General features: G+C 38.5%; 2 protein-coding genes and 1 long non-coding RNA gene across 3 annotated transcripts; 1 reads left to right on the forward strand and 2 right to left on the reverse strand.

Annotated features, from left to right (window-relative positions):
- Positions 1-2614: 2614 nt before the first annotated feature.
- On the forward strand, positions 2615-4103 carry LOC108200920 (DNA damage-repair/toleration protein DRT100). The gene has a single exon (XM_017369192.2). The coding sequence runs from the start codon at positions 2739-2741 to the stop codon at positions 3834-3836; it is 1098 nt and encodes a 365-aa protein (XP_017224681.1). The 5' UTR covers positions 2615-2738; the 3' UTR covers positions 3837-4103.
- Positions 4104-8213: 4110 nt separating this feature from the next.
- LOC108201247 (uncharacterized) lies at positions 8214-13865 on the reverse strand. Its single transcript, XM_017369540.2, has one exon. The coding sequence runs from the start codon at positions 13863-13865 to the stop codon at positions 8214-8216; it is 5652 nt and encodes a 1883-aa protein (XP_017225029.1).
- Positions 13866-16608: 2743 nt separating this feature from the next.
- Positions 16609-17171, reverse strand: LOC108202357 (uncharacterized). The gene is made up of 2 exons (XR_001803084.2): positions 16989-17171; positions 16609-16913 (listed from the first exon to the last, which is right to left on the reverse strand). It is a non-coding gene; the product is annotated as an uncharacterized LOC108202357 (long non-coding RNA).
- Positions 17172-21268: the final 4097 nt, after the last annotated feature.

The raw sequence follows: 21268 nt of genomic DNA on the forward strand, positions 1-21268 counted from the left end.
ATAGAAAAGTGTCTAAAAGGTCCAAAATGTGAAGGATTTTAAAGTTAATACACTACAAGAAAAACAGGCTCAGACAACACTGCGAAAATAAACCGTTGCGAAAAAAAATACGTCCACTTAAAGACACTGTTGTGGTAAAGAAGAGTAACAACAGGTTATCACCTAATAAACACTTAATTAATCACTTGTTTTACAATAGGTAAGCGATCATAAACAATTGTGTCATCCAGCATTCTCACAACATTTTGTAAAGAGTTTCCTCTTGTCTTAGCCAGAGACAGACAACAATCGCGTACCGTTGTCTCATCCTAGGATTAGATGGCATCTCAATACTCAACGGTATTTGAGGGTTTCAGACAACGGGCAAAAACCCTTGTCTGATTCGTTTTTTCTTGTAGTGAAAGATGCAATATGTTTATCATAAAAGTGCAAATTTCATTTAGCGAATTTTACAAGGATATAAAACATATTGGATTAAATATCAATCAGGTGACTCATTGCAGTCAGTTGACTCAAGTAGGTTACTGATTGAAAAAGTGACTCATTGCACTCACTCACTCGTTTAAAATGTACAGTTCTTCAGTTTCAACCGAAAATCTAACATGGACTCCGTCTTTTAAACTAACGGTTAGCTTTACAAACCAACAACTTGCCACCGCCGCTGCGTAACCCAACCACTGCCATCACCACCCTCCATCTCAAATCCAACAACCGCCCGACCCTTATCCTAAATCTCATCCTTCAAACCCACCATAGCAACCTCCACCCAACTCCATTGCGTGGCCATGCTTCCAACCCACACTTCCGTTATCTAACTTTCAACCTCCAACGCATTACCTTCGCCGCTAATCACCCCAAAACTTTTCTCAAAAACTATCACCAACCCACTTATGCCTATTGACACCTATTGAACCCAAACCAGTCCCATCTGTCTCCACACCCAAATATTCACCGTCGAACTCTACATCACCAACGAGATTAATTCAACAATGATATCTCCGTCGTTTGAAGAATCAGCCCTACCCCTCCGATCAACATCTCACATAACTCGAGAATCAACAAGCATAATTGATACACCAATTATAAATATATATAATCGACTATTTCAGTAACAGATAAAATTGAATTAAATATGTTAGATAGAAAACTCTAGTCTCCTCAGAGCAAATCCCTAACTCCTAAAAAAACACTCATAGTTGTTTTGTTAGATCCCGATTTATGTTTAAATTTATGTTTTCATTTTTATTTTTTTATACAGTCAGCGCCATTTGGATCCTATTTGGCAACACGTCACCCACTAACGCTGATTAAAACGATTTACGTTAAATTTGACTATCTTTATATTTGACTTTAACGGAATGTACATTTTAAATATGTGATTGAGTACGATAAGTAAATTTTTCGATCAGTGATCAACATGAATCATCGAACTGCAATAAGTTACCTAATTGATATTTAATCCAAAAAAATATTCTATTTTCTAAAGGTATTGCCAAGCAAATGCTTAACGACGAGGAGCAGCGGTATGCCAGAATCGAGAAACTACTTCATTTCTTTCATTTTTTTTTCTAAACCAGCCCTATAACAAATTAGGGACCATCCAAATCAGATTAATAGTCGAAGGAATCTCTTGTGATGTCTGTGATTTCTTATTTTCTATGAAAATCAAATATATAAACTATCATCAATTTTAACTATGAAAATTTAAATACAAATTGGAGAATGCATTGTTTACAAGTACAATACATAATATACGTTATAATAATCAATATGTAGTTTAGCACTCTAGGACAGAAAATTTTAAATTCTTGTTACAGTTTTTAAATTAATTTTAAAGAGCTCAAATATCTTGCGAAGATATACGCGGTCACCTTTGCGTTATTATTTAAGTTGCTAAAATACAGGTCAAGTGAAATGTCCACATTCTGACTCATTCTTCTCATTACTAAAGTAGATATATAAAATCAAAAAAAGTAGATATATAAAATCTTTAGTAAAATCTATGACAAAACACAATTTTCGCACGACAAAATGAAGCATTTCATCATCTGCATATCATGGTTTAAAACAAGTTTGTGAATGAAAATATGAAATTTTCAGTTAGAAATAACGAGAAAGAAAATAAGAAATAACGAGATTAGTAAATATTAGATTGATATATTTGAAAATATAGATAAAAACAATGGGTGAGATTAATATTTATATAATTAAATTTATTATAAATGATGCGACGAATCGATGTTTTATTGATACATTTGAAAACAAATTGGATGAAATTAATTTCCACATAATTTAAATTTAATTTAATTTTTTAAAAAAATTTGATGATGTTAAGAATTACTCACTCTGTCCTAACAGATTCTTTACGTTACTTTTTGACACGTATTTCAAATTCTTACAAAATAAGATTTCATAATATTTTTTAAGTTTCTTTTCCTGGATAAAATTTGATATTAAAATATTTATTAAAAAATTAAATAAATATTATAACATTATATTTTATAAATATCTCAAAATATGTGCAAACAATAAATTCCGTAACAATCAAACAATGAAGACGGGTAGAGAATTTGTTGGGAGGTTGCGAGGAGCATATATTTATACAGACCTTCCTATCTGAAACCTAAGTCATTGACAAGCCATTCACTCACTCTCACTTCCAAACATCTCTCACATGCAAGCCAAGTAAGAAACCAAAACCAGAGAAACAAAGCACAACTATTTCGAGACCAAACTCTATGGCTCTTAAATTATGTCTCACACTCTTTCTTCTAACCATCACACTCACAGCTCAAGCCTGTCCACCCTCTGACCAGGCAGCATTACAAGCCATCAAAGCCGCTCTCCACGACCCATCTCTAGGCATCTTCGATACGTGGACCGGCGACGACTGTAACGCCTATTATGGCGTTAGCTGCGACCCGGTCACTGACCGGGTCGCTGAGATCACGCTTCGGGGCGAATCCGAAGACATTATGTTGCAAAAGACCGGCGGATCCGGGTTCATGTCAGGTGCGATTTCGCCTGCTATATGCAATCTTGATCAGCTCAATACGCTGGCTGTTGCGGATTGGAAGGGCGTTTCCGGGGAGATTCCGGCCTGCCTGACGTCACTTTCCGGCCTTCAGTTCGTTGATTTGGCCGGGAATAATATATCCGGGGAGGTCCCCGCGGATATCGGGAAGTTGAACAAGCTCACATTTTTGAGCTTGTCGAATAATGCGATATCCGGAAAAATTCCAGCGTCTATCGTTAATTTATGGAGTTTAAAACATCTCGATTTGAGTAATAATCGAATTTTTGGGGAGCTTCCGGGTGATATCGGAAAGCTCAAAAGATTAAATCGATTGTTACTGAATCAGAATCAACTGACCGGGTCGATTCCAAGTTCGATCACAAATATTCGGAGTCTAGTCGACTTGGATTTGTCTATGAACCAAATTTCCGGTTGGGTCCCGTTTCAACTAGGTACCATGCCGGTTCTTTCTTCTCTCAGTTTGAATAATAATTTGTTGTCGGGTGAAATACCGGCTACTTTACTGAGTAGTTTCGGCTTAAATGTCGTTAATTTGAGCCGAAACTACTTTGATGGTTTTTTACCCGACGTTTTTCATCCGAAAACGTATTTTCTCTCCTTCGATATATCGTTCAACAACTTAAAAGGCTCGATACCGCAAACAATAAAATCGGCTATGTTTTTCGGACAAGTGGATTTGAGCAATAATCATCTCTGCGGCCTGATTCCGGAGGGTCTGCCATTTGAGAAGCTAGAAGCCGCTTCGTTTGAGAACAATGATTGTCTGTGTGGATCTCCTCTTCATGATTGCAAGGGCTAGAAGAGCGAGAACAATGGAGGGCACTTGTAATGCATTGCTTTGTTTAAACGAGAGATATTGTCATCGTTATCTATGCAAGCGATTGCTGTATGAGTGATTGTTTGTTTGATATGTTCTGCAGAAGGTTTACGAGTGACCTGATGGTTTTATTTTACAGAAATAAATGTAAATTTGTTAAGTTGTTGCATCTCGACTTGTAAGTATTGTTTCAAAATATATCCTAAGGACTTGAGTTATTTACTGTAATATTATTGGCATTTCATTTTCCGAAGGCTAATTATCCATTTACAAGTTGAATAAATATAAAAACGGACGTTTTCGTTACAAGTAACTAAATTGAGTATACGGACAAATTGATGTTGTCAAGTAAATTGTTTTGTCTTCTGTCGTACTGAAATAAAGTATAAATATCCGTAACAGTAATCTATACTCTCTCTATTTTGAAATATAGATCACTTAAATTTTATATCTTCTAAATAAAAATGCATGATTAATATTATAATTGAAGAGAAAAAGATATTAAAATAATGATTTAACAATTTCGTGAAAAAAATTAAAATATGCGTAAATCTACAGTCAAACGACCTGTGTTAAACGTACGAGTAGCAAGTAGTAACCACCAGATCCGCACGAACAAAAGGACTAAAGGAGGGTTTATTATTATTGCGTGCACCTGAAATAAGGAACCGAACATATAACATGGACTCGAAAGATGAAATGCGAAAGTAATATCTTTGTAAGGAGCACATGCAGCGTCTGCACTAGACGTAGTTGACACACAACTTCAGTATCTGTATTTTAATGATTGGGATGTGTTGATCCAATGGGGGTCAAAACCCTCATCCAGATCTGATTACACAAGGAGGATGTCCTTCTCCTAATTTGCCAGCCCCTAATCTAGAGGTTCTCTTCTGTATTTATAGCCTCCAGCCTCCGTGCTTCTCACGTGCAGTAGGGCTCCATTTGCTGTCTTTTGGGCCTTATCTTGGGCTTTCCTTTTCCTGTTTTGGGCTGTGGTTTGAGCTTTTGCCTTCATGGGCTTGTGGCCCAACATTTGCCCCCCTCGTAAGTGTAGCAGATCTTTAGATGTGTGGCCCAAGTGTTTATTTTCTTCCGCGATTTGTGAAAAGCTTCTATCCCTCTTTTATTTTTTATTTTTTCTTCTTCCTTTTCTTTTTTTTGAATTTTGAACGGCTGCACGGTCACGTGCTTTCGTGTTTGGGACTATGCGACTTCTTGTCTCGGAAATATAAGCTTTTCTTTCTCTTACTCTTCCTCTACTTCTTCCAGTCTCTGCTTTTTCTTGAAAGGTCACTTCTTCCTGCGAGAGCTATTAGGTATTCTTCTTTGTCCTTTTCTTTCTTTTTATCTCGTTTTGGTGGTTTTTGTTTCTTTGTATTTCTTTTCGTTCCTTTCTTGTGTTTTGTTCTATGGCTCCTCGGAAAACCGTGGTGAGTCTGTCATCCTCCTCCCGGGCCCATTCTGAGGGGGAAGATAATGAGTCGACCGAGTCTTTGACTTCTGGTGGTGGTATTGAGTTGTTGGGTAAGATTGATTCCACCATTGTCGACCCCTCTGATGTTGGTATTGTTGGGGCTGGGTCGTTTGGTGGGTTGGATTCGGGTGCTCAGGAGTTGTTTCTTTCGAAGCCTTGCCTGAATTTGGATAGCTGTGTTGTTGAGGGCTCGCCGGAGGCGGCCAAAGTTGATAAATGCGTGATTTTTGGTTCCACATATAAGCATCATTTTCCCTCTGCCAATGATCGGATTTGGCAGTCTCCGAATCCTGGATGGCATGCGGTTCCTACCATCTTTTTTGACTTTGGGTTGAGGATTCCTATGCACCCTTTTATCCCTTTGTTGTTTGAAGTGCTTGGGTGTGGATTCGCCCAATTGTCTCCTAATAGCTTTGCTCAAGTTATGGGGGTTATAGCTCGTTGTAGTGAGCACAAGGTCCTGCCTTCTCTGGAGTTGTTATTTGCGATTTTTCGAGTTAAGAGCATCGGGGGTCAAGTGTATTTGGACAAGAAGACTGGGCGTACCCGGTTGGTTAAGGTCCCTCTGTCCAATTCTGGGTGGCAAAACAAGTGGTCTTATTTGGAAGGTGGAGAGTTTGGTCGTGTGAAACCTTGGGGGGAGGTTTCCCGCTCTCGATTGCAGGATTTAAGTGACATGCCTCACTCTTTTTCTTCTTCTTTTTTGAACAAATTTCATGGGAAGACCGAAATGTACAATATTGGCCGTTTTGCTGATGCCAGTTTCTTATCTGCACGTTGTTGTAAGATATAGTATTTGCATCTTGTTTATGTATTTGTGGGTTTTTGTCGCATTGTAAGGGTTTTTCTCTTTTTGTGTTTGATTTGCAGTGGCCGGCGAATCTTTGACTGCTTTGCTTGCTCGTCATCCGATAATGCCTAGTGAAGCGGTTCTTGCTATGTTGGCTGAGAGGGGGGTTTCCTCCATGGTCCATCGTTCTGGTGAAGGAACTACTGAGGCTGGGGCCGAGGAGACCTCTCGCCCTGTGAAGATTGATTTGGAGATTATTGATGAGGTCAAGACTGATGTGAAGGAAGATTCTGGTCCTGTGGCTCGCGAGAAATCTAAGAAACGTTCTCGTAAGGATGGTGCTCCCCCTCGTTATCACCATTTCAAGAAGTCTAAAGAGGTGGGCTCTTCTTCTGGAGGCGGAACCTCGCTGAAGACTGCTATGGATCGTGCTGCTGAAGTAGAGATTTTGTTTGGAAAGGAACCTCCCAGCAAGAAGCAGGTTCTGAAGAATTTTAAGGATCATTTGGACAATGTATGAGTTTGTCGTTTGCTGTCCCCTTTTCCTCTTTATATATATATATATACATTTTTCTTTTTGCAAGAATCATTCGTTTTCTTTCTCTCTCTTTTTTTTTGTAGTTGCTGCAAGATTTTAATAGGGTTGTTGCCCTGGTGGATCATGGAGATGACAGTGAAGCCGTGCCCCGTTTACGCAGGGAAGTGGTTGATTTGAAGAAGTCGCTGGTAGATTCTTCTGACCGAGTTGGCGTCTTGGAGAAAGAGAAGAAGAAGGTTGATGAGGCTGTTGTTGCCTTGAAGGAGCGTGTGGGATCCCTTGTTACTGATAATAAGGCTTTGTCTGCTTTGATTGTGTCATATCAGAAGATTGAAAAGGATCTCACTGACTCGCTTGATAAGACTCGAAAAGATCAGTTTGTTCAGTCTGGGCAGTTTGAGACCGATCTGGGAGCTGTCCGCGAGGAATTACGCTTGAGTCGTGAAGAAAGCTTGAAGGCTTTTGAAGAAGGTTATCAAGCTTGCTGGGCACGGGCTAACCGCCATGGATATGCGATGGGTGATCATACTTTTGATGTTTATTGTGGCGAACTTGCTCGGGAGCGTGATGGTGCTGCTTCTTCTACCCGGGTTGTTGCTGCGGATCCTTAGGATTCTGTTTGTTTGCACGAGACTTTGCCTGGGGAATGCCCTATAGGCTTTGTAACTTTTCTATGCTAGCTTTTGGTGTTCTATGTTTGCAGACTTTGGTTCTGACTTGGCCTTGTACTTTTGCTTGAACTGGTCCTTCGTGCTTTTCTTTTGTTGCCTGTTGGATGGTGCTTTTTATTGCGTTGTGACAATGATCTGGTTTTCTTTCATGTCCTTTTTATGTCGTTCCTTTGTTCATGTTTCCCGTAGTGTCTTGTTTTTTGCTGTGGAATTTTGTTTATCGCTTTGTCTTGTGAATGTGGCTGTGAAGCAATCTGCTTACAATTTTTGTCCTTTGGTCGTGTTATGCCGTTGTCTTCTTTGTTTTGGAGCTTTGCTTGACACCTTGTTACAAAGCTTGTTAGGAGTACTGACTAGCGCAAGTTTCCGCTTGATGCTTGGAAGATGTAGTTTTGTTTGTGTCTTTGTAATATTGGAACATGTTAACGGTCCTTTGTGGTGTGTGTCGATACTTGGGAAATATCTGAGTGGTAAGTTGGGTCGCACATGTGCGTATTTGAAAACATTTTTGTAAGCAATCATAAAGTTTTACAAATCTTTAAGAGTTTATTATAAAAGATGCACGTGTCAACGCATGAGACTAAGGGCTTATAGATGAATATGAATGAATCAAAGATGAAGATTTTATAAAATGGGTCCAAGGGGAAAGTTTTTTTTTTTTTTTTTTTAACTGAAGGTAACTTAGGAATATGTATGATGCTTTTTTTTTTTTTTTTAAACTGTGATTAACCATACATGTTTGCAATAATTTCATCAAAGCAAAGCTAATTTTATAGATCCTCGAGATTTTTAATACAAAAGGTGCATATGAATATAGATGCATGTAGTTTTTCTAAACATAAGAAATGGACTTAGGGGATGGTAAAAATGCAGCTAACTTAGATTACTGATAATAGCGTTTGAGATGAATAGCGTTCCAAGTGTTGAGAACCGGAGAACCGTCTGGATAAGCGAGGCGATAGGTCCCTGGACGGACTATCTGAGTAACTTTGTAGGGACCCTCCCATGGGCTGGACAGTTTGTTTTGTTTGGTTGGCATTGACACGGATGATTCTCTGAGGACCCAGTCATTGACCTGGAAGTGTCTTGTTTTGACCTTTGAATTGTAGTAGCTGGCTACTTTTTGTTGGTACTGGGTATTTCGAAGCTGTGCTTGGTCCCTGACCTCTTCCATGAAATCATTGTTCAATTTAAGCCCCTCTTCAGATGTTTTGATTGAGAAGTTTTCAATCCTTGGAGATCCCATGCTTATTTCAACTGGGAGGACCGCCTCCGTGCCGTAAGCCATTCTAAAGGGTGTTTCACCAGTTGGGCCTCTTGGAGAGGTCCTATGGCTCCAAAGAACATTGGGCAGTTCATCGACCCAATTTGTCTTTGTGTCCAAGAGCCGTTTTTTGATCCTCTGTAAAATTGCCTTGTTTGTGATCTCCACCTGTCCATTGGCTTGTGGGTAAGCGACTGATGCTTTGAGGTGGTTGACTTTGAGTTGTTCCAACGCCTCTTCGAACACTTTTCCTGTGAACTGAGATCCGTTGTCTGTGACTACGATCCTTGGAACTCCAAATCTGAAGACAATGTATTCCATAAAAAACTGCACCACTTCTACTTCTCTGATTCGTGCTAAAGCCTTGGCTTCCACCCACTTTGTGCTATAGTCTATGGCCACGATTATGAACTGTTTCTGACCTGTGCATTTGGGTAATGGGCCTACTAGGTCCATTCCCCACATGAAGAATGGGCAGGGTGCTTGGACTGGAGTGAATTGGACTGCGGGCCTATGATTCATTGATCCATATAACTGGCATGGTCCGCATTTCTTGGAGAATTCTTCGCAATCTTTTCTCATAGTTGGCCAGAAGATCCCATGTCTTATCAACTTCAAGGCCATGTTTTTTCCAGCTGTGTGTTCTCCGCAAATGCCCGAGTGAATTTCTATCATGGCGACCTCTGCCTCCTTTGGACCAACGCATTTCAAAAGCGGTTCTGCCAGGGCCCTTCGGTACAAATGACCATCGTTGATACAATAATTTCTTGCCTTGAAGGCTATCTTATGTTCCTCGTTTTTGTTTTGGCATATTAGCTCTCCTTTGATGAATTGCATGATAGGACGGCGCCAGTCGTCCTCTTCTTGCTCTATGCAAAAAATTTCTACTTCTGTTATGGAGGCCTGTTCCAGTTCTCTGAAATAGACTGGGTCTGTGATTTTTTCGTTGGACGTTGTGATGAGTTTAGACAGAGCATCGGCCCATTGGTTCGATGAACGGTCGATGCTCCTAATGGTCCATGAGACAAATGTTTTCAGCAGATCGTTGGTTTTCTGGAGATAGGCTTTCATTCTTTCATTAGCAGCTTTATATTGGCCTATGATCTGATTAACCGCTAACTGGGAATCGCTGTAAATTTCGATGACCTTGACCTCCAGATGTTGCGCAAGTTTGAGGCCGGCAATTAGTGCCTCATATTCTGATTCATTGTTTGTTGCCGAAAATTTGAAGCGAATGGCCTGTTGGACTTTGAACCCCTCGGGGCTTGTGAGAATGATTCCCGCTCCGCTTGTGGAGGATGTGGACGATCCATCTGTGAATAGAGTCCAAGTTTTATCATTGAAAGCTTGAGCTTGGGAGTTGGTTTGGCTTGCTGCAAAGTTGCATTCTGCCATAAAATCCGAAAGGGCCTGTGATTTGACCGTGTTCCGTGGCAAGTATTCCAGATTGAACTGACTTAGCTCAATGGTCCATGAGGCCAATCGCCCTGACATGTCCGGTTTGTGGAGGATTCTTCTTAGTGGCTGATTAGTCATTACTGAGATTTGTCGTCCTTGAAAATATTGTCTTAGCTTACGACTTGCCACGATTAGAGCGAAGATAAGTTTCTCGATTTGAGTGTATCGAGTCTCAGCATCCTTAAGCATATGGCTGACGTAATAGACTGCTTTTTGCTCACTTCCAACTTCTTTAATCAGGACCGCTGCGACTGTTGAATCTGTTGCTGATAGGTACAGTTTTAATGGTTCACAAGGTAATGCTTTTGTTAGGATCAGAGGACTTTGTAAGAAGTCTTTAATATTGTTAAAGCTTTCTTCGCAGTCCTTGCTCCATGAGAATTTGTTTGATTTGGCTGCCACTTTTATCGCCTCATAGAGTGGTAGAGCCCTTTTTGAGGATTGTGGTATGAACCGTCTTAGGGCCGCCACGCAGCCCGTGAGTGTTTGAAGTTCTTTGATTGTTTTCGGTGCTGGCATTTCTTTAATAGCTGAGATTTGAGCTGGGTCTGCTTCTATCCCTCTTTGGGTTAAGAGGAATCCCAAGAACTTTCCTCCTGCTAGACCGAAGGAGCATTTAGTGGGATTTAGTCTCATTGAGTGTTCTCTTATGCGAGTAAATGTTTCTCTTAGGTCTTTCGAATGTTCATTTGTTTTTAAGGACTTAACTATCATATCGTCTACATATATTTGCATGTTTCTCCCCACTTGCGGAGCAAAGATTGTGTCCATGGTTCGTTGAAATGTAGCTCCTGCATTCAAGAGACCGAATGGGACCACCTTATATGCAAAAATTCCCTTGTGGGTGATGAAGGCTGTACTGTTTTGGTCCTCTGGGGCCATTTTGATCTGATTATACCCTGAAAAAGCGTCCATGAAGGACAACAGTTCGTGACCCGAAGTGGCGTCGATCAACTGGTCTATATTGGGCAGAGGGTAGAAGTCCTTTGGACAGGCTCGATTAAGATCAGAATAATCGATGCACATTCGCCATTTGCCGTTACTCTTTTTGACTAAAACGGTGTTGGCGATCCAAGTGGGAAACTGGACCTCCTTAATGAACCCTGCTTCTAGGAGTCTGTCTAGCTCGGCATCTATGGCCAATTGTTTTTCGGGGGAAAATATTCTTTTCTTTTGCCGGACTGGCTTGTATGTGGGACTGATGTTGAGTTTGTGGAGGGCTATTGCTTCTGGGATACCGGGCATGTCTTTTGGTGACCAAGCAAAGATGTCCGCGTATTCCCTGATGAGAGTTATCAGTTCTTCTTTAACCGAGGGGTCCAATCCTGAGCCAATGGTGATGAGTTTCCCTGGATTTGATGGGTCTAGCTCAAATTGTTCTGTTGGACCGATTGGCTGACAGACCGATTCACGAGGAATGTCCACTGCCTCTTTCTCTTCTATTTTGATTTCTTCCTCCATTGGCTCATCTCGTATTTGGTTTACTGTTTCGCTGGCATTTTTTGTTGTCCTGTATCTAGGCGTTATATTGTTGTCATAACATTGCTTCGAGGCCTTTTGGTCTCCTTTGACTTCTCCCACCCCAAACTCGGTTGGGAATTTCATCTTTAGGTGAGGTATTGAAGTTATTGCTTTTAAAGCCGACAGTGTGGTTCTGCCTAGAATTGCATTGTAGCTACACGAAGCACTAACAACATGAAATTTGACAATGTGCCATACTTGCTGCGGGGGGGATCCGAAAAGGACCGGTAGATCGATGATACCCAAGACCTTTACCTCATTGCCTGTGAATCCATACAAGGGGGAATGTCTTGCATCACCCAGTTTTCGGTCTCCAACATCCTTTCTTGAAAACGCCCCATGAAACAAAACATCTACAGAACTTCCATTATCGATTAGGACTTTTTTGACTGTGTTGGTTCCCATCTTGACCGTAATTACCAGGGCGTCATGATGAGACCGCTCTATGCCATCTGTGTAGTCGTTGTCTGAAAAGGATATGACAAGTGATGGACCCTTCCTTTGTCTTTTTGTTTCTACCTGGAAGACCATATTGTTCTGGTCTGGGAGGCCCTTAGGAATGTATCCCCCTGAAATGACATCGATCAATCTGTCTGAGCTCTTGTTGCCTTCACTGGATGGGTCCTCTCTTTGGACGAAGTGAGAAAATTCTCCACTCTGTATTTTATTTTCTATTGCGTGTTTGAGTTGAAAGCATTTTTCTGTTAGATGGCCTGTGTCCTCGTGGTAATCGCAATACTTCGAGCTAGGGGGTCTGTTTGGATTCATTGGTCTAGGCGGTTTGTAGTTAGGGTCTGCCTTCATGATTGCTAGGATTGTAGCAATATCCATGTTTAGTTTGGAGAATTGTCTTTCTTCTCGTGGAGGGCGAGGGGGCCAGGGCCTGTTAGACTGATGAGGCTCCTGGACCGCGGACCCTTTTTGGGTATCGGTCTGCTTGCTTGCTTCAGTTTTCCCCTTTTCTTGTCCTAATCCCTTGGACCATTGTCCCTTTGGGGAAGAATTCTTATCCCATCGTTTGGACCGCGGTGACGTGATTTGTATGCTACCCACTGCTTCTTGAAGTGTTATCCTGCGCTCAAAGATGTCCATTGCTGCCTCTATGGTTCGAGGGCTTTTTTCAAAGAATTCTTCCAACAACTGCCCATGCCTTGTCTTGTCAATTCCTGCTGCCAGATAATTGACTGCTAGTTCTTCGACCAAGTTAGGGATGTTTGCCATTTCAGTTCTAAATCGGTCCAAGAAATCACGTATCGGTTCTGAGGATCGTTGCCTTACAGTCATTAATGAGGCGGTGATCTTTCCCCCTCTTTTGTTGATAGAGAACCTAGCTCTGAACTTGTTTTTCATAGTGATCCATGAATCGATGGACCGTGGGGGCAGATTGTTGTACCATGTGAGAGCTGTCCCTTTAAGACATGTACCGAAGAACCGGCACCTTGCTATCTCGGAGTGTCCGCAGAAGGACATTCGCCCGTCAAACATGTTAAGAAAGTCCGATGGGTCCGTGGATCCATCGAATAGTTCTATAGATGGGATTTTAATATTCCTGTCAATTTTGGCATTCTCGATGTCGATTGACAAAGGGTTTCCTGATGGAAAGTCAAACCCTCCTGGTTGAGATTTTAGTTGTTCCTTCATTAGTGCGAATTCTTCTCGGAACCTGTCCATGTCTGAGCTCTTTTGGCTCTTTGCGTCAGAGGTCTCTGAGTCTTCGTCCTCTCTGTTTTCATGAGTTGACCTTCGTTTGTGTCGCCTAGAGCTGTAAGACCCCTCGGAGTCCTCCCGATAAGATTGTTTGCTGTTGGCAGAGGGCCTCCATGAAGGATCGTGGTCCTCGGTCTGGTATTCTGTCGAGGGCTCTATTTCTTTGCGAATTCCCAGCGCTGCCTCCAATCGGTCTATTTCTTGCTTTTGCCTTAACTTCGCCTCAAGGAGCCTCCTCCTATTGTCCAAACTTCTGACCTCTTCTTCGATAGTGAGAGGGACCAACTGTTGCTGTGCTTTTTTCTGAGCTTTGATTTTCTCCAGATGGAGTCTAGCGTCGCTAGTGAGGACTCGCTTTCCTTGCGGTGTTGTTACCATCATTCTCGCAGCTCGCTTCCGGTAAGTTCCCACCGGTTCCAACTGAGCTGGTAGCACGTTTACCATTTCCAGATCTCCTTCATCATCTTCGAATAAACGCCGGGGTTCCAGAGCTCGCTGTGACTTGATTATGGGCGAAAGAATGATGCGTGTGTCGCTCTCTTTCGGATTTTTGTTTTTTCTAGATCTGCTTGATTCGTCCTCCATTTTTAGATCTGTAGTGTTTGAGATTATTAAACTAATGAGCTAGCTGATTAGGGCCTCCTTCTAGCGCCACTGTTGATCCAATGGGGGTCAAAACCCTCATCCAGATCTGATTACACAAGGAGGATGTCCTTCTCCTAATTTGCCAGCCCCTAATCTAGAGGTTCTCTTCTGTATTTATAGCCTCCAGCCTCCGTGCTTCTCACGTGCAGTAGGGCTCCATTTGCTGTCTTTTGGGCCTTATCTTGGGCTTTCCTTTTCCTGTTTTGGGCTGTGGTTTGAGCTTTTGCCTTCATGGGCTTGTGGCCCAACAGGATGAAAGTTCTTTTTACCAATTATCTGCGGAAAGGAAAAGCTCTTATTCATGAAAAATTATAGTGTATGTTATGTAAATGGTCCCTTATTAACGGTTGTCATCAGGACCTGAACCCATATTTATATACGAAAGTTTTGTTTAAACTAAATACCCTGATAATTTAAATGTACGAATATCGCCAATCGATGCGCTTGGAAAAAGAAAATACTAGTTAACGAAAACTTTGGAGAAAAAAAAACAATATGATAAGCTGCAAGCTTTTAGTCGATATATATGAAGGAATCTAAAAATAAAATATCATAATAGTTGCAGCACATTTAGGTGGAATTTCTCGTTATTGCCATCTTAATCAGTGAATGAAATAGATTAAGGACAATATATGTGGAAAATGACGAATACTAATTGAATGATTTGGAAAATGGTGAAACACATGCAAAAGCATGTGTGCTATAAGGGTTAAACAATTGGTCTTTATTCTCTACAAACTTTGGGACAGAATCAAACAAAGGTCAAGTTCATAATTCAGATCATCTTTTGGACAATGCAGATTGATAATATTTTGCATATGGTAGCATGTGATTTCCCTTTAAAATTATAAACTGCATGGGTGCTGGGTCCATCCCCTATCTGGCTGATCAGGACTGATTAACCTTAAGTTAATTATCGTTAATGTTGGTATTAGCATAGATCTAATACTGATATAATGAAGACCTTGTTCAAGCCAAATGAAACACTCAGATCTTTTAGAGTACAAGAATACAAGGACAAATGAAAGTCGGTGAAAGCAGGGCGGATCTAGGAAGAGGCACGAGGGATATGTGACCCCCTCAATTTTTTTTGTATATTTTTCCACCATATATAATTTTATAAGATTATAAATGTGCCCCCACAAAATTTAAAAATATATAAATGTTTTTCGGAAATTTGCTTGGTGCTCTCCAACATTTGTGTGCTAGATCCGCCCTCAGCCGGACTTGAGCCCGATTTAACCTCCCTTCCGCAACCCATGTTTGTTGTGCTCTGCAACATTGCAAAACAAAGCATGGCACCCCCAGAAAACAACCATCTGAGGGGATAAAATGAATGAACAAACTAAATATAACTATTAAGACTTCCTCATACGATAACACGAGAGATAACAAAACCTGAGTTGTCATCTAAACTCGAAAATTAACCCGTGCAGAGCACAAGGTTAAGCTGGTATATATAAAAAACCGAGAACTGTAACACAGATTTTGGTCGAAATTAATCTCCTCCAGGATATGCTAGGCACAATTGGATGGGGGAAGTAATTCCTTCTATGTGCCAAAAGATATAGGCAGAACAGATCAACAGAAGCTAGCTAGCAATACAATCCACATGTACAGCAATTACACATGGCAACAGGTTTTGTATCCGGAAACTAATGACCTCTTGGTCAGATGGTATCTCTCTCGCTCCACTAAGACACTTAGAAAAGGGAAAACCAAGATAAGAAATAAAACATACGAGAGACTAACTTAACTACTTATAGAATTCCTCATTTCTAAATATGAGAACTTACAAAACCTGAGAATGAGCTTAAAAGAAGAGAAATATAGAGTAATATGAACGGCAAAATAAGTATAGGATAAAGACGCGAAATAAGCAAACATATATATTAAAACCTTCCGATTCCAGAACAAGATAAACAACGAAACCCGATTATGAACCTATAACAAGAGAATAGTAAGGCTAATCAGTTAAACTAGCCTTCTACCTTTAATTCTATCAAATGGACTGTTAATTTAACACTTCAATTGTCTTCCAAACCAGCAGATGATTCCATAGAAACTTTATAAAAATTTATTGATTTGTCTTTTAATGAACTAATTCATAGGGGAGGAGATGGATTTTCTTCTTGGAAGGGAAACCAAACTAGGCGTATATGTAAAGCAGTCCCTCGATGAAGATGCATTCAGAAATCAAAGTAGAAATGTAGAATAGTATAGTATAAAACAGATAGAAGCACTGGTATGCAGGAAAACACCCAAAAAGGCAGTGTACAAATTTATATATTGTGTGATTGTGTATATGTAACATGACACCTGTGAAATAAATACACCATGCACAACTGCAATGCTAATGAACAAATGAGACACCAATTAACAGTATCGTTTCTCTCTATATCAACAACAAGACTCTCCAATCCTCTCCTATTTGTCACTTTTGTATTTGTCCAAATATGGCTAGTGTGCTCACTCCTACAAAGTTGCTGGCATTCGGTATTTCGTGACTCGTATGTTGCAACTCATAAAATAACCAAGTAAATCAACCATCTACTATGTTTAGTACCATGTCTCACCTTCCATAATTTTCCTTTCTTTTGCCTACAAACATCTAATGTTTAATTGATACATTTATGATTTAACCGCTATAAGCAACATAAAGAATTACAATTGCCATTCTCAGTTATGTGCAATACATTGGGCCTAAATCAATTCAACGTGGAGCCACACTCAAATGTCACGAAATAAGAGAACATAGAGTATCTTACATACCACAAAGTATATATTACATATTTCGACTGCACTCAAATGTCACGAATTACATACTACAACGTAGATGTTAAAAATTCAAAATAATTTACATAGGAGAAAATAGAATTATCAGGTAAGGTATTATTTATCCAAGATGCACCTCACGACACACGTGGTTGAGAAAACGGCGTATGCACCACAGGCAATTACAGAAAACTTCATATCATCCCAGAAAACCTACAGGTTCAATAATTAGATTGAATTTACATTCAAAACAAACATAAACCATAAACATGTATCATATTTAATTACCTCTCTCGCAGCTTTCGTGTGTCGACTCACAAAACCTTTCAAGGCTGCCATTTGTGCTGCACTTAATTGGTTTCACCATCTCTCTCGCTCGCTCGCTCTCTCTCTCAACTTCTTCTGAACCTAATTTCTAGAGTTTATATTTTTAATCCCCATCCAAGCCCCACTCGGGATTTAATATATTTCCGCCTCGCTCCCATATGTTACTTTAAGGGGCTGTTTGTTTGACAGAAGCAGAAGCTGCTTCTGACTTCTGCTTTTTTTTACCGTTTGTGTAAAAAAGTAGAAGCACTTTTAAGAAGCTAAGAATGCTAGATTCTCTCTCCCAGCTTCTACTTCTTTTCCAAACACTTTACTAATTTATTTAGTTCTCACTTCTGCTCCACTTCTTTAATTTAAGTAAGAAGTCACTTTTTTTAAACTAACCCAAACGGCTCCTATATTTTAAATAATTACTTAAAAATTTAGCATTTTTCTCTTTAGAATTTAATGAAAATATACGATACATGTATATTAAAAGCAAAAACCTAAAATAATGTATGCATGTCAAATTAGAATAATAATATAATCACACAATCTTTTTTTAATAATCACTTTGCATATAAAAATATCAAAAGAGACATTAACCAACATAAGAACTTTCTAATACTTTCAAGTCTCATGATCTAGACTACTTAAAATATTTCACAAACTAAAGACATTAGTGACATAATATAATAAGTTTTCATCTTTTCCAAATTATTAATTATATTAAATATAATAAATATATTACGTTAAATATATGCGGGGCAGGGAATATCCGCGGGGATTCAACATATACCATACTTGCATATTTTGACGGGGCGGAAAATTATTCCCCGTCACTACCCTATTCTCCACATTACCGGGGCGGTTGGGGGCGAGTTCCCCGTTTTTCCCACCCCAATTTTAACCCTAAATATTAATGTGTGTTTATAAGCAAATATTATAAAAATTTGTGATTTGGAACCTTCTATAAGTAGTGTTTTGTTAATGTTGTCTAATTAATGTCTTGTTAGAACATTTATACTTCAACCGTACTTTCAATTCTTCAATAATGTTGTTAAAGGGCCTCAACGGAATTTGGATAATGTTCAAGATTTTCCAATCTAAAAGTTTAAGTTCTGATTCTAGTTTTAATCAGAAACTTTTGTAAATCTACTGAAAGTCTACTCAATCCTTGTGCTCTCAACTCTTGAGACTTTCTTTCAAACTATTTCATATATTTTTTTTTTCCTAATCTCTAATATTCTTTAATTATTTTTTTGTCTTTCTTTCTCTTTCCATATCTTTATGTCTTTCGAGAAATTAGACAATTCAATTGAGTAATAAACTGAATGAATGTATCTTGTGTAACAGGATTTTCACTCTTTTGACCTATGCTTGAGAATTGATCCGATCATGGTTGGATGAATATTTTTTTTGCTTCCATCATCATTAAATAAAACTACTTAATTGCCATTAACCTGTCCTTTGACAATGTATTAAACCATTTTTTTAAATCAAACATAACTTCATTCACAAAAATATCTTCACTAACAGGGGTGAATTTAGTGGTCAGTCTTTCAAATATAAAAAATCAAAAATAAATTATAGTATTTCGATTATGGTTCTTTATAAAGTGTGCCCATATGTAAATTACTTTGCGATGAGTCGGTTGATTTAATTTAGATAATTGTTTTCTCCGATTATTATTTACAAGCTTGTAAACTCATCTAACGGCTGAATGATTGATATTATTTTAGAGTTTACTCATCAAACAACTAGTTTTTGATGAGTTAACCCACTATAATTGGGATAAAATTTTGTACAATAAGATTAGAGCTAATCAAAGTCCACTAATTTTTTTGCTTTGTAATTTTGAATATTGTTTGATTTAATTGTAGTGATTGTAGATCTTAATTATAGTTATTTTTAAATGGCTAGTTGACTCTTTTTAAACTTGTTTATCTTTGTAGTTTGAACTTTCTTTTACATGTTTTAATTTGAATTTTTGTATTCTTATTAGAAGTTTATTTGATAGAATCTTTATTGGTGATTATTGTACCTGAATCCGTTATTCATGGGGCCATTTATGATGGTTTTATTGTGCCTCAATGAGGTATTATTGCGCCACTAATGGTTGATTGGTGTATACCAAATTTATATTGTGATGCTATTGATGACTAGCTAAAATCGTGATACATTCACTTGCCAAAATTTTGTATTATATTTGAGTAGATATATCTTAGCTATGCTTTTAAATTTAATTATATTTTCTAATTTATATTTTAAATATTTGACATATTTATCAGTTATTTCCCGATGAGATTTATATTTTATCATGTATCTAACCAAAGAGATCTCATTATCTCTTTGGTGTAGATTTTTTAATGATTTGTTTTACATAAATTTTTTATTTTACTTTCCTTATTTTTTAAATAATATATTATATTCATATTTTTTAATTATGAGTTTGTTAAATCTTTTCCTCTATCATTTTAGATAGTTTTATTATTTTACTGTCTATATGAACTTATTATGTTTTTATGTGTATTGCATTTTTTCAGGACATACGAGAGTGGAATGAAGAATGGTAGCGGGACCTCTTATGGGTGTTTTCTTATCGAACATTAAAGCTTTATTGTCTAAGTGTCCCCGGTCATCTCTACATGTCCGAGGGTTAGATGGTAAACTTTCTTGAACAAAAAGAACTCCTTGTAGCAGCTATTGTATTTTGATACAATTCGTTTATACGAGAAAGTATCTTGTGACAAAAAAAAAAAGTCCACTAATTAGGTTGTTAATGTTAATGTGCGTTTATAAGCAATTATAATAATATTATAAAGTATAATTTATGTTACTTATAAAAAAATGTCTATTCTTCATTATATAGAAAAGAAAATACAATCAAAACAACACTTAAAATCAAAATTTTAATTTTGTGGAGGGAATAGAATTTTTGTTGGAAAGAAGGAAACTTTTTAGAGGGAAAATGGATGAGAGTACAGAGAAGAGGAGTAAAAGAGAGAATTTAATTTTTATAATTTTCATAAGCAGTAATAATTAGTAACATGAAACCTGCTGTATTAATTACGGAAACAGGTCATAATTCAACTTCTTAATATGCGTGTAAAATAATAAAATGTCTAATAAAATGGAATGGAGCTTATTTCAAAAAAAAATAAAAATAAAAGGAATATTAACTTATTTTAGTGGTATAACTTTTAAAACACATCAAACCTCTAATTTTGTCCTAAAACTCTATCTTTCAAATAGGGCCAAGGTGCGAGAGACATGTCTAGGTTTTGTAAGGCGAAGATTTTGATTTTGAAATTGCAGAAGTCACGCCAAAAGCCCTTTGTTTGCCCTGCTGCTCAGGAGGTAAGCCCTTTGTTTGCCATGTTGCTCAGGTAGTGAATGTTTCTGTATTTTATGTATGTTTTCTGGGCATTTTTGGGTAATTAGGGTTTTGTGTTTTTATTTTTTCTAGTAGACGCCCTTTTGGACGTGGTCGAGTAAAATCGCTGTGGTGGGGGCGCTTCTTCCACAGTTTCAGCTGGCTTTATCATAGCATATGAAAAGGTAAGGGTTGCGCCTTTGAGGAAGAAGAGCTTCGGGAGTTGAAGCTGGAGTGGCACAAGGAGTTGCTGTCCAAAATGAAGGAGCAGAAGGCTTCAATTGAAGCCCTCAAAGATGATAATGATATTAGTGCCCTAAAACAACCACTGTGGAAGTTTTGGTAGCTAAGGTAAAAATAAATGTGTCCTTTGCCTGTAAAAATAAGTGGTTTGTTCTGGTAATCTGCTTATATGCTTGTTTTATTCGAAGCTTCTGATGAAGTGATTTTAGTCCTCTCTCTTATTATGAATTCTGATACTCTCTTTATCAATCATGTAAGAATTGTGTTTATCCATTGTAAATGAACACTTGGGGATTATTTTCTCCAGTCTTTTTGTTCCACCCTATCTCCATTCTTGGAAGATGTGTATTTGTCGGATGTGTATTATTGTTTTTCCATGTCAACATACCAGTCATTGCCATCTGTATGACTTGTCAGCAATGGTGGGTGTTTTTGACGTTAAATTTTTGAACTTAACGTTTGTTGTTAGGGTTTTTTTTTAAGTTAACGGAGTGATATATAGCAGTATTATAGTGGTTTAAATGAGTCGCCGTGGAGATCGGGTAGCTATTTGATATATTTTGTTGAGTTCGGTGGGCAATTTGATATAAAACCCTTTGTTTTAATAATGCACTACTCTGGTAAAGCAGGTGTTCAATAAACA

Source organism: Daucus carota, chromosome 9 (genome assembly GCF_001625215.2).
Source record: "Daucus carota subsp. sativus chromosome 9, DH1 v3.0, whole genome shotgun sequence".
NCBI classification, from domain to species: domain Eukaryota; kingdom Viridiplantae; phylum Streptophyta; class Magnoliopsida; order Apiales; family Apiaceae; genus Daucus; species Daucus carota.